Source organism: Echinops telfairi, unplaced genomic scaffold (assembly GCF_000313985.2).
Source record: "Echinops telfairi isolate 266 unplaced genomic scaffold, ASM31398v2 ScPeMD7_7457;HRSCAF=8495, whole genome shotgun sequence".
In the NCBI taxonomy this organism is placed as follows: Eukaryota; Metazoa; Chordata; class Mammalia; order Afrosoricida; family Tenrecidae; genus Echinops; species Echinops telfairi.
Window position 1 is genome coordinate 17,794,075 of NW_022111357.1, and position 11,804 is coordinate 17,805,878.

The window sequence follows — 11,804 nt, forward strand, 5'->3', positions numbered from 1 at the left end:
AGGCCCTGGGCTCTGACCCCAGCAACGGCTAGACCCAGGGAGCAGAGCATCAGTCTGTGGGCGACTTGGCGTGCTATGTGGTACAAGCAGAATTAGGAGCACTAGTCACCCTCCAGGAGCCCTGGTGGTGCCGTGGTTACGCATTGGGCTGTGATGAGCATGGTTGGCAGTTCGAAACCAGCAGCAGCAGCTCCACAGGAGAAAGCCTGGGCTTTCTACTGTTGCAGTCTCGGAGATCCCCGGGGGTGGGGTGGGGTGGGATGGCCACTATGAGTCAGCAATGACTAGATGCAGTGGGTCTGGGTTTGTGGAGGCCCCCTCCAGAAGCCTCTCTTCGGCAGTCTCCTTCTCCCACCAAGGAATGTTTACTGGGTCTGCCCCTCCCACCAGCCTATGGGGTAAAATTGGGGCTGGCCTCACCTAACATGTCCTCTACTATCTGGAAGCCGGAAGCCATTGCTGTGCAGGTGCAGGCCGTTGGACACACCGTTTGACACACCGTTGGTGGACATCTTGCCATTCTGGACTTCTGGCAGAGGGTTGGGAGAAAGGGAAAACAGCAGCTCAGGAGGAGTCTCCAGGCCCCTCCTGGCAGCCCTCTAGCTTCCATCACAGTGTTGGTCTCACTGTGCGGCTATTTTCCGTGGGGGAGACCCATTCCCGGAAAGCAAGTTCTGCCAGAACGGCAGGCAATGGCATAAAGAAAAGCCCGTGCGCCCTCTGCTGGCTTGTGAGGGACACAGCTTCTACATGGCATTACCCGCAACTGGGGGAGGGGTGGGGTGGATGGGCGCTAGGATGTCAGAGAAGAGATTGAGGCAAAGAAGAAAAGGGGACATGCACTTATTTAAGCCCCTCCAGAGAAAGCTGTGGAAGAACCTGTCTTTCTAGAGGGAATGCTGCTAAGGGTTGTGATGCAAACCCAGGAACAGACCTCACAGCCAGTTACCTTCCTTCCTACTGGTGTTTCAGGAACTTCCCCTTTTGGAGGATCAGAGCCACAGTCCAGGGAAAGGGGCAGGCTTCTCAGCAACAACAGAGATACCTTAAGGGAGAAGGGCTAAGCCCTGAACTTACCCCCTGAAGAATGGCATTTTCTAGGCAAGAGGAAGGTATACGGCCGCTGTTTATACGTCAGGTCAAACAAATAGACCTAGAGTTGAGGGGCCAGGAGAAGAGATGGAGTTATGGGGTATGAATGTGGCTGGACCACTAGCAAGGCCTTGGTGACCCTTAAGACCCAGTCTTAGACTACAATGAGGACTAAGTATGGTATGAGGGCTCTGGGCCACCAAGCTAGGACAGGAGGGGTTTCCAGGGGGGAACCCTTGGGCAGGAAAACTTTCTCAGCTCCTAGCCCTCGGGGTCAACTATCAAATTCGTGCCTGAAATACTATCTTTAACTAAAATTGCAGGTTAAAGCAGAAAAGGTGCTCAGAAGTCACAAAAAACTAAATGACTGGTTTTAGAGATGGGAAAACTGAAGCCCCGAGGTAGCATTACTAGTTCCTGCTCTAGGTATATGAGAACCATCTATTACTACAAATGCTTACTGACCACTTACTTTGTTCCAAGAACTCTGCTAAGTGCGTTATATGACTTAATTCATCCTAGAAACCATCCTATGAAGTTCAGAAACTTACCCTATAGGTCAGTGTGAAACTGCCCTGTGGGTTCTGAGACTGCAGCTTTTTACAGCAGTAGAAAGCCTTGTCTCGGAGCCACTGGTAGTTTTGAACCGCAGAACTTGCAGTTAGCCGTCCAACGCCTAACCACTATGCCACCCCCTTTCATAGATGAAGAGAGTTTCAGTAATTTACCCAGTGTCACAGAAGCAGTGAGTAATACAGCCAGGCCTCAAACCCAGATCTGTCTGATACCAGAACCTGGCTTCTAACCAGCCCCCAGGCTGACTCTCCTCTGCTCCTCGGGCTGTTTTCACGACATGGAAAGCTCAGCTTCTTGAACCTGTAACCCTGTTCTGAACTCAGGCACTTCTCTGTTCTCCACTGCATTCCCCCCCCCTCCCCCCCATGTAATCACACCTTGCTTTGTAAGTCATCAAGGAGCCCTGGGAGCGAAGGGGGCTATGAGTTGGGCTACTAACTAGCAGGTCCATTCAAAACCACCAGCTGCTCCTTGGATATTAGGCTTTCTGCTCCTGTAAAAGCTCCAGTCTTAGAGAACCTACAGGGGCAGTTCTACTTACTGCTACCAGGGTCACTGTGACCTAGAACTGGCTTGATGGCAGGAGTTGCTGTTGCAATGTCACTGTCTCACTCGCCATGGTATCGGGGGTGGGTCATAGCTCCGCTCCCTTCTCCTTGTTTAATCCCAGAGGAAGCGCTCAGCAGTGTTTGCAGGTTGAATGGCTAAACATGCTGACAGAGCGCATGCCAACAGAGGTGTGGCATGTGGATGTTAGCAAAGGGCACTTCCCAAAGCTGGTCCTAAACCGAAGCGTGTGCTCCAGGGGTCTTCTCCTAGGTTTTCTCTCAGCTGGGGCCGTGTCCAGACACAAGAGCTGATAGCCAGGTGTGTGGGGCTCCTGTGTCCACAGCCACTTTCATATCAACTGTTTTATGCCTTTTGACTTGGGATACCTGTCCCTGTCTATCTTTGTCATGGGTATAAAACAAGATTAAGATGTCCTTGGTTCCAACTCCTTCATAACCATTACTATCAAGTACTACCATGTAACAAGCACCTAGCAAATAGCAGAGAAGCCCTGGTGGTGTGATGGGCTATGAGTGGGCTGCTAATCCCAAGGTCGGTAGTTCAAAACCACTAACCTCTCTGTGGGAGAAAGATGGCTTTCTACTCCCATAAAAATTTAGTCTCAGAATCTCAGAGGGACAGCTCCACTCTGTCCTACAGGGTCGTACCAGTCAGAATTGGCTAGATGACAGTGAGTTAGCCATTACCAGGCACTGGTGCTAGGGATGTCACGGGCATTTTTTCTCCTCACCTTGCCACCCTGCATGGTAGAGATAGCATTTTAGAGGTGAGGAAACTGAGGGTCAGATAGGGGAAGAGACTTGCTCAAAGTCCCAGTGCCGAGCAGTAAACAGTAAGCTAACACTGAAAAAACCTAAAACATTACGACCAGCCAGGGCAGCTCTCTGGGAGCTCCCACAGCTCACAAGAGCCAGACTTTACTGCTTGTCTACCACATAGATTGGATGTGTCCGGGGTGGTGGTAAGGCTGAGCCCCCTGTGGCAGCCATACCTACCTGTTCCCCTCCCATATTGACCAGCAGCTCTGTGCCGTTGGGGCTGAAGGTCACATAGGTAGCAACCAGCACTCTCAGACGGTTGTTGTAGTCAGGCAGCTTCACGGGCAGGTGACCTGCAGGGAACAACCCAAGCCCTCCAGTGAGAGTGGGAATCCGGGCCCCAGGGGATAGGCAGGGGTGTATGAGCTCAGCTTTCCTGATGAGGGGCTCAAGATGCCCTCCGCCAACCGCTTGATAGTTTCTGTCTATTCTTTTTCACTATCTCAGTCATTACAACCCCATTTTACAGAAAAGAAACTAAGGTTCAACAAAGCTAAATAATTTGTCAAAGGTTACACAGCTAGCCAATGGCAGAGCCAGGATTAAAATTCAGTTCTGTCTGACTGTAAACCCTGGCTCTTAACCACCTTGCTCTGCTGCCTCCTTGCACAGGCCCAGAAAGAGTCAAGCATGCAGCCCAGAGCGTGGGCCAGAGAGAGGCACCTACCTGCTACATAATACTGGACGGCACCATCTGGAAGGGGCTTCTGTCGGTCACAGAAGGTGTGCACACCCGCGGAAGGGCTCTGCTTCATGCTCTTTCTGTTAGGAAGGCAAACCATACAGGCTACAATCCCTAGTTAACAAGATGACGCTCCCTAGAGGAAACCCCAAGTTTGTGTCTCTGAGGGAGAGAAAGGAGGCACCTTCCTTACTTGGTCCCGGAAGCTGTCTTAGTCCTCCGATCATGCTATTATCGCCGTGGTACAGATGAGGCCCTAAGGCTCCATGCCCTCTCTAAGTCATCCCGGGTGTGAGAACAGCTATTGTCTCTCAACCCACAAATGAAAGGAAATGGGCCCGACTCTCCTGCATGTGAGCCCATTGGAAGCCCAGGCTGGCCAGGGAGATGCTCAATTCTGGAACTTTTACTTTTGATTAAAAAAATAAGGACAAAATAATAATAATAATTTATAAATTATCGTGGGTTCATGGGGGAGGTGGGAGAGAAGGGAGAAAATGAGGAGCGGATAACAGGGGCTCAAGCAGAAGGGAAATGTTTTGAGAATGATGAGGGAAACAAACCTACAAAAGTGCTTGACACAATGGATGTATGTGTGGATTGTGATAAGAGTTGTACAAGCCCCCAATACAATGATTTAATAAAACAATTTAAAAAAAAGATAAAAAGATAAAATTACCACGCCAGACAACAACAACAACCAACTACAAGACAACCTGTAGAAACACTCGTAGCATTCCAAGCTAAAGGTCTAGGAGAATTTTACACAGTGAGTTCTTTTAGGTCATGGGACTATAGATAATTTACAATTTTTCCTATTTTCCAAATCAAGCATGCATTACGTCTTCCTCAATCATAATGAAAACAAACAACTCTCCTCACAAAGAAGACGTGGCAGTGAGGCAAAGGGGCAGCAGGCTCCAGGGAGTCCCGCAGCGGGAGGCTGCTGTTCATACCTGTGGTTATGGATCATGCGGATGTCGTAGAGCCGCACAAAGGGCCCACTGGCCCCCACTGCCAGGCAGTTGTTGTCCTGCGGGTTGACGGTGAGGCACTTAGCCTCCACCAGCTGGCCACAGTACTCTGTCAGGTCAATCAGCACTTCTGAGTGCTTGCTGTTATCCCGAAGGTCATACTGGCTGTGAGAGAGGACAGAGTTAGGGGATTGGGCCTTATGTGGAAGACGGGGAGAAGCAAAGGCCTTGTCATGTAAGGGGATCCTTGGGAGGGGTGCTGGGCCAGTTCGTAAGCCATAATAATGTCAAAAACCACTCCCATTTCTTGAGTGCCCATCATACACCAGGCACTGTCTTAAGTTGTCCCGTACTCTGGTTTGTTCTAACACCGTTTCTTACAGTGGGAACTACTATACTCTTTTTTAAAAACAGATGTCAGTGTTATTGCTACTATTACTATTATTACTAACATGAGAACATGTCTTGTGTCTATTACTGTTCCTGTTTGACTAGTCTCCCTAATGAAAGGTCACATCACCCCTGTGCACTATTACAACACTGGGAGTCAAAGAAGCTACAGAACAGGCCCAGGAGGACACAGCTGGTAAGGGCCGATTCCTAAGACTGCCTTTTCACCACTCTGCTCTGCATCTTCTTACTCTAGGTGAGGAAACAAAGGAAGTAAGGAGGTGATCCAAGAGTGACGGAGGGAAGCGTGAGCACACCTGCTCTACAGCAAGACTGTCCCAGCCAGGCAGTAAGGTGGTGCCAAAGACGCTGCCCAGCAACAGCAAACTCTGATTTCCATCCCCCTTTTTGCTGCTAACACACAGGTCCATTCCAAAGGCAGGAGGTGGGAGTGATGGAGGTAGAGCCTGTGCACTTCCCACCTTGTGCTTTGACATCTGCCATTCTTTCCCTTTGAAAAACCCCTGTATGACACAGGATTAATGAACCCAGAGGGACAGCAGGAGATGAAGACCTGAGGGGTCCTGGGAGGAGGAGGGGCGGTGGAGGGTAGAGTGGTGGTAGCTTGTCTAAAGGGGGCTGATGTCAAGGGGTCCATCTAGAAAAAGAAATGGTTGGAAACGGATTGTGGTTGCAATTGCACAATTCTACTTGATGTGATTGAAATATGGAATATGGTATATGTATTAAATCCCAAATAAAATAAAAAAAACCCAAAATATTTCATTATGGTGACAGACATCTAACAGGGCATTTGCCACATCAACCATTTTTATATGTACAACTCAGGGACGTTCGTTACATGTGCCATGTTATGCAACTATCACCACCATCTGTTTGCACATTTGTCATCACCCTTAACAAAGACTCTGTGACCCTCATCTGCAATAACTTCTTCATTATCAGACTTTCTTTCCACGTCATCCTTACCAGATTGCTCTTCCTAAAAACACCACCCCTCTGCTAAAAACAACATACATACGTATCACACATATGTATATTGCATGTACATATTTTTGCAGAGATCCTTCAGTACTAGCATGAGGTCCAAATTCCTCAATCTGTTTTTTCTCCTCCAACAGTTTTATTGGCATATAATTCACATATCATACAATAGTTCAATCACATCAAGAAGAATTGTACAGTCATTACCACAATCAGTTTCAGAACATTTTCTTCAATCTTGCACTCATCATTATTAGCTCCCAATTTTCCCCAACCTCCTGTTCAGTCTGGTCTTAAAGACCCGATTTCACATACTTCTGACTTTACTGAGCCGTTTCTTAAACCTGAGTAATTACAAGTATAGAGCTCCGTATCATGCACACACATTTATCCCTGCCTTCACAAACTCCGCTCAGTCTAACGAGTCCTGCTACCTTCCTTGTCTGCCCCTTCTGTCTATTCTGTAAGGCCCAGCTTAGGGCCCTCATGTGCTGCTAGGGTGCCAGCTCTGATCACATGCAGAGGGTAAGATCCTAACCAATCTCCTGGTTGTTCCACTCCCACTAGCTGGCGTTAAGCACAGTGTGGCCTGTGAAGAGCACCAAGTGCCACATACGTTTGTCCCACAACTAACCAAGAGCTTTCTAACTTCCACGTACTACGATTGGGTTTTAGATGAATGAGCTCCATTTTAATGGCCAATTCCCACTTTAAAGATCAGGAAACTGAGGTGAAGTGACTTTCTTTAAGCACTGACTGAGAAAGCCATGATCTGACCCTAGGTCTGTGTGACCCTAGTGCCTTCCTTCTCACTACTGTGCTATTTTACACTCGATACTTCTCCTAGTTCACAATAGGGAGGCATGCACAAATTTCCCACAGGAGTGCACGGAAAGTAAAACAGCAGTTGGGAGCGAAAAAGAACAAATTCTAAGGTCACACCTGAATGTAGGAGTTTAAGAAAGGGAAGGAGATTAATCTAGGATGAAGCTAAGCAGAGGGAAAAGTGTGACCATATTTTCTGGAAAGGGTGAGACAATCCACTTGACCATTTCTAGCTGGTCAGATATATATGTGTACAACTGGTTCCGGAGAGTCACCCCAATGATGCTGACTCACAGTAACCCTCAGGGACAGGGAAGAACTGCCCCGTGTGTTTCTAAGACGGTGACTCTTTATGGGGCAGACACCTCTGTTGTTCTCTTGAGGAGTGGCTGGTGGTTTTGAACTGCCGACCCTGCGGTGGCAGCCCACCAGGTAGCCACTTGCCACCAAGAGTCCTGTGAGTCAGAATGGACTCAACAGCAGTGAGGTTCTGGCTCTGGTTTACGAGAACTGTATCAAGTGCCTGGAAAAGGCAGGACGACATTGAACTCTAAGGCTACAACCAGGAACTAGACAGACCTGGGGCTGACAGAAGAGTTTACGAATCATTGAGGGATATAGATGAAAATATATAAAACTACAGATGGCAATCAGAATTACAGAGGACACAATGAGTGTGGTAAGACAAAGAATCATCTTGGCTCTATTTTAAACAGGTGGTCAGGGAAGAGCAGGCTTTTAAACTGATATCCTTAAGGAAGTGGGGTTGGACATGGAATAGTAGAGGACAGAACATTCCAGGCAGAGAGACGAGCAAATGTGAAAGCCCAGAGGGAGGAAGTACAGACCTTGTGCACTTGAGGTGGGAAGGGGTCAGTAGATCCAGATGCAGTACAAAGTAGGTGTTATGAATTAAATTATGGCCCCCAAAATACGTACTGTAAATCTTAACCTCTATGCTGTGGTTATAATCCCACTGAGGAATGGGTTATCCTTGTTATGGGAGTGAGCAAGATTAGTGTAGGTGTGTTTTGAGTCAATCTCTTTTGTGATATAAAAGAGATTAAATACGTGAGCAGAGGAGATCTTCAAGAAACCAGGACTGGAAGCTGCAGACCGGGACCTTCCTCCAGAGCAGAGAGAGAGAGAGAGAGAGAGAGAGAGAGAGAGAAAGGAGAGAGGCAGGACCTTCCTCCAGAGGCTTTTCCTAGAGACGACACCCTAAATTTGGACTTTTAGCCTGCTAAATTGTGAAAAGAGAAACGTCTATTTGTTAAAGGCATACACTGTGGTGGCATAGTGGTTACGAGTTGGGCTGCTGACTGCAAGGTCAGCAATTCGAAACCACCAGCCTCTGTGTGGGAGAAAGATGAGGCTTTCTGTTCCCATAGAGCTGTCGTCTTGGAAGTCCACAGAAGCACTTCTACTCTGTTCTGTCGGGTCACTGTAAGTTGAAAGTGACTCCATGGCAGTGAGTGAGTTGATTTGAGAATTAAGACAATAGGCTGGGAGGGGTAAGATCAGGGTAGGATAAGCATATGATCCCAGCAGAGTTTGTACACAGACGACTGTCCTGGGCTGACAAGTGAGACTGCAACTCTGCTGACAGGAAGGAGCCAGTCTTGCCTGAGGTGAGCAGACGGACACGTGGGCTGGGGAGCAGGTGGCACAGGCCCTTACCGGATAAGTCCATCCTCAGCAGCACTCCAGAACGTGTTGGGCCACATGGGCGCCGTGGCGATGCGTTTCACTCGGTTCGTGTGGTCTCCAAACATGTGGATCGTCTCCTTTACTGTCAGGTCATGGACATGCACCTTGGAGTCAGCTGCCCCCGTGATCAAGATGCGGTCCCCAGCATGAGGCAGGAACTGCTCAGCAGAGAGTAGAGAAGAGATTGGCTGGTCAGGTCAGAACTAGCCAGTATGTCAGCACTCTTTCTCAGACAAGAAAACAGGCCCATGTAAGACAAGACACTAAAAGTCCTCTGAACCCAGCAGGAAATGATAAGGCTAAAGGACGCACTCAGGATACATACCTTTACTTCGCCAAAATGGTCTTGACCTCTGTCAAATCGGACGACCTGAGAAGCCGCCTTTGATTCTTCCACAATAAGAACTGAATGGACGGTTATCATGGCTGTTACCATCCCACACGTGTTTACCAGACACCAAGGGCGTGCACTTGTCTTATTGGTACTTGAATCAGTCACCAGGTGCCATGGAGTCCATGCTAACTCACAGCCACTCCATGTGCATCAGAGCCCAGCTGCCCCACGGGGTTCTCTACGGCTGATCGTCTGAGAAGGAGAACCTCAGATCTCTCTTCTAAAGCCCCTCCGGGTGAACTCAGGCCTCCAGCTTCCGGGACAGCAGCTGAGCACGAACAATTTGCACTACCCAGGGACCCCTGACCCTTAGGATAAGCCCTTTAAAAACTGAGATTCAGCATTAACATTCAGCATCTTTTGGACTTCTGTATGCCATGCTGCTTCACAACGACCTAATGTGGAGTTGAATAAATTGGTTTTAAAGTAAAAATGAGTCTCAGCGTATTAAGGGAATGAGTGTTTCAAATTGGTTTAAATGTTTCTGGAAAACACTGACAAAGATAAAGGAAATAATGCAAAAAGAAAAAAAGGACTCTTAGAAATGCTCAGAGTAGTGCTCTTTGTACTAACCAACACTAGAAATGGCCAACCAGGTGTCACACCTGGGCGAAGGAGAGCTTCTTCCAGCCCACAAGGATCCTTAGCTCTGGTGTGATATGATTCTGCATTTAAGCTGTTAAAGTCCCGCAGGACTTTTAATGTGTATGCAAAAGCAACAATTATTCTTGCCACGTATGCTTCTCATCAGGGCAAGAGCTAGTTAGAATAGACAGGATTTAATAATGTTAAGGAACAACCTTTAATCCTTTCTGGAGGGAGCGTGTATGTCAGCCACACAGAGTAGAAACAATCAGGTAAGCTTTTCACAAAGGCCAGTCTGCGGCCAGACTCACCACAGCCTGAAGTTCCCACCAGGGGGAGCTCGTGGGTCAAATATACCGAAAACACCCCCAAACAAAAACAAAACTTCATTGCCATCCAGCCGATTCTGACTCAGTGACCCTGCCCTGTGCATTTCCGAGACTGTAAATCTTTTCCACAGTAAAATTCATCTTTCTCCCACAAAGCAGCTGTTAGCTTTGAACTGCTGACCTTTTGCAGTAAGTAGGCCAACACATAATCCGCTATACCACCGGGGCTCCAAGTGTTTAATAGATTCGTGGTATAGTTCTATTACCTAGAGAGAGAATTCTCCTCCAGAAATTTAAAACCCCAAACCAAACACTCTGTTATAGAGAGTCCATTCCCACTCGCAGTGGCCCTAGAGCAGCGGTTCTCAACCTGCGGGCTGAGACTCCTTTGGGGGTGGAACGACCCTTTCACAGGGGTCGTCTGATTCATAACAGTAGCAAAATGACAGTGATGAAGTAGCAACAAAAATAATGTTATGGTTGGGGGGTCCCCACCACATGAGGACCTGTACGAAAGGGCCGTGGCATGAGGAGGGTTGAGAACCACTGCTCTATAGGTCAGAGTCGAACGGCTTTGTAGGGTTTCTGAGGCTATACATCGTCACAGAAGCAGGAAACACCATCTTTCCCCACAGAGTGGTTGGCAGGTTCAAATAGTCAACCTTTCCATTGGCAGCCCTGTGCTTCCTACACTGCACCACCCAGGCTCTTTGTGCAGAACGAAACCAGTCCTAAAACTTTCAGAGGCAGAAGACATCTCTGTTGACCCTGAAAGAGGTGAAGAGTATTATTTCGTTTCTATAAGGGGCAATTTGTCTTAAGATAAGTTGCAATCATAGAAATTCATCTAGAATTGGTCCCAGGAATTGAGAAAGAAGAGTTAGGCAAACAATAGGTTCTGAGCTTTCTAATCTGTTCTCTTGTTCAGGTACCTTGTAGTTCTTCACAATATTAATTAGGACATTACTTACTAGATTAATGAGGCTTTCTATAGTGCAGTCTGAAGTCTATTATCTAATCTCAGAGCTTGAGAAGTCCTTCAAGGTCATTTCCTCCAAGCTTCCACTCAAGAGATGACGTTCTCCAGTGCTAGAACCACTTCCTCTTTTCCAAATACCTCAAAGCCGAGACGTGGTTTTCCCTACAGTAGACCTGTATTTGCTTCTGTGAGTGTCCTAGTCTGTTCTCCAGGACCCTAAAGGACAAATCTCACAGACCTTCCACATAACAGGGCTTCAAAGGTCTGGAGATATTTGACAAGTTCTCTTCTCATCTACCCTCAGCTCAACCTCCCTCCACCAACAAACCAGCAGAGTCATTTCCTACAGAAAGGTGGAATGATTAAAAATACGTGTGTGATGTGCTTTTAACAGTTATCTCACTGAATTGTACTAATAGTGGTGTGGACTGCTACTTCCGTTTACAGATGTAAAAACAGGCTCAGAGATAGGCAATTTGCCCAATTCACATAGCATCCAAATGTAGGCCTTCCTGCTATCAAAGTTCACGCTCAAAACCATATTATAGCCTTAACCATCACCATCAACATATGTGCAAATTCATTTCTATTGGCTTCTTGGAGCTACAAGAGTGCGCAGACTACGGCAAAAAGATGGTGTTTCAAGAATTCTCAGATCCAAAGAGCATCTCTGAATCTCTGACTCCGTGTACCCTGGGGCACACAACACACACACACACACACACACACACACACACACACACGACCAGGCCCACAGCCAGTTACCCCCTTTTACATGTTGTATGGCTTATTCCGCTCACCTTGACAGAGAAAATATTCGCAGTGTGTCCGGTGTGCATGGAGAGCAGCTTCTTGTGGTGCAGCGGGTCCCACAC

General features: G+C 47.6%; 1 protein-coding gene across 1 annotated transcript in view; it reads right to left on the reverse strand.

Moving 5' to 3' along the window:
* Positions 1-11,798, reverse strand: part of WDTC1 (WD and tetratricopeptide repeats 1) — a 22,236-nt gene extending 10,438 nt beyond the window's left edge. The window contains exons 1-7 of the mRNA XM_004705331.2: positions 11,730-11,798; positions 8,613-8,800; positions 4,695-4,877; positions 3,724-3,818; positions 3,234-3,349; positions 1,078-1,153; positions 421-529 (exon numbers count right to left, since the gene is read on the reverse strand). Coding sequence (XP_004705388.2) covers positions 421-529; positions 1,078-1,153; positions 3,234-3,349; positions 3,724-3,818; positions 4,695-4,877; positions 8,613-8,800; positions 11,730-11,768 — 806 coding nt within the window. The 5' untranslated portion in view covers positions 11,769-11,798. The remainder of the gene's footprint in view (positions 1-420; positions 530-1,077; positions 1,154-3,233; positions 3,350-3,723; positions 3,819-4,694; positions 4,878-8,612; positions 8,801-11,729) is intronic.
* Positions 11,799-11,804: the final 6 nt, after the last annotated feature.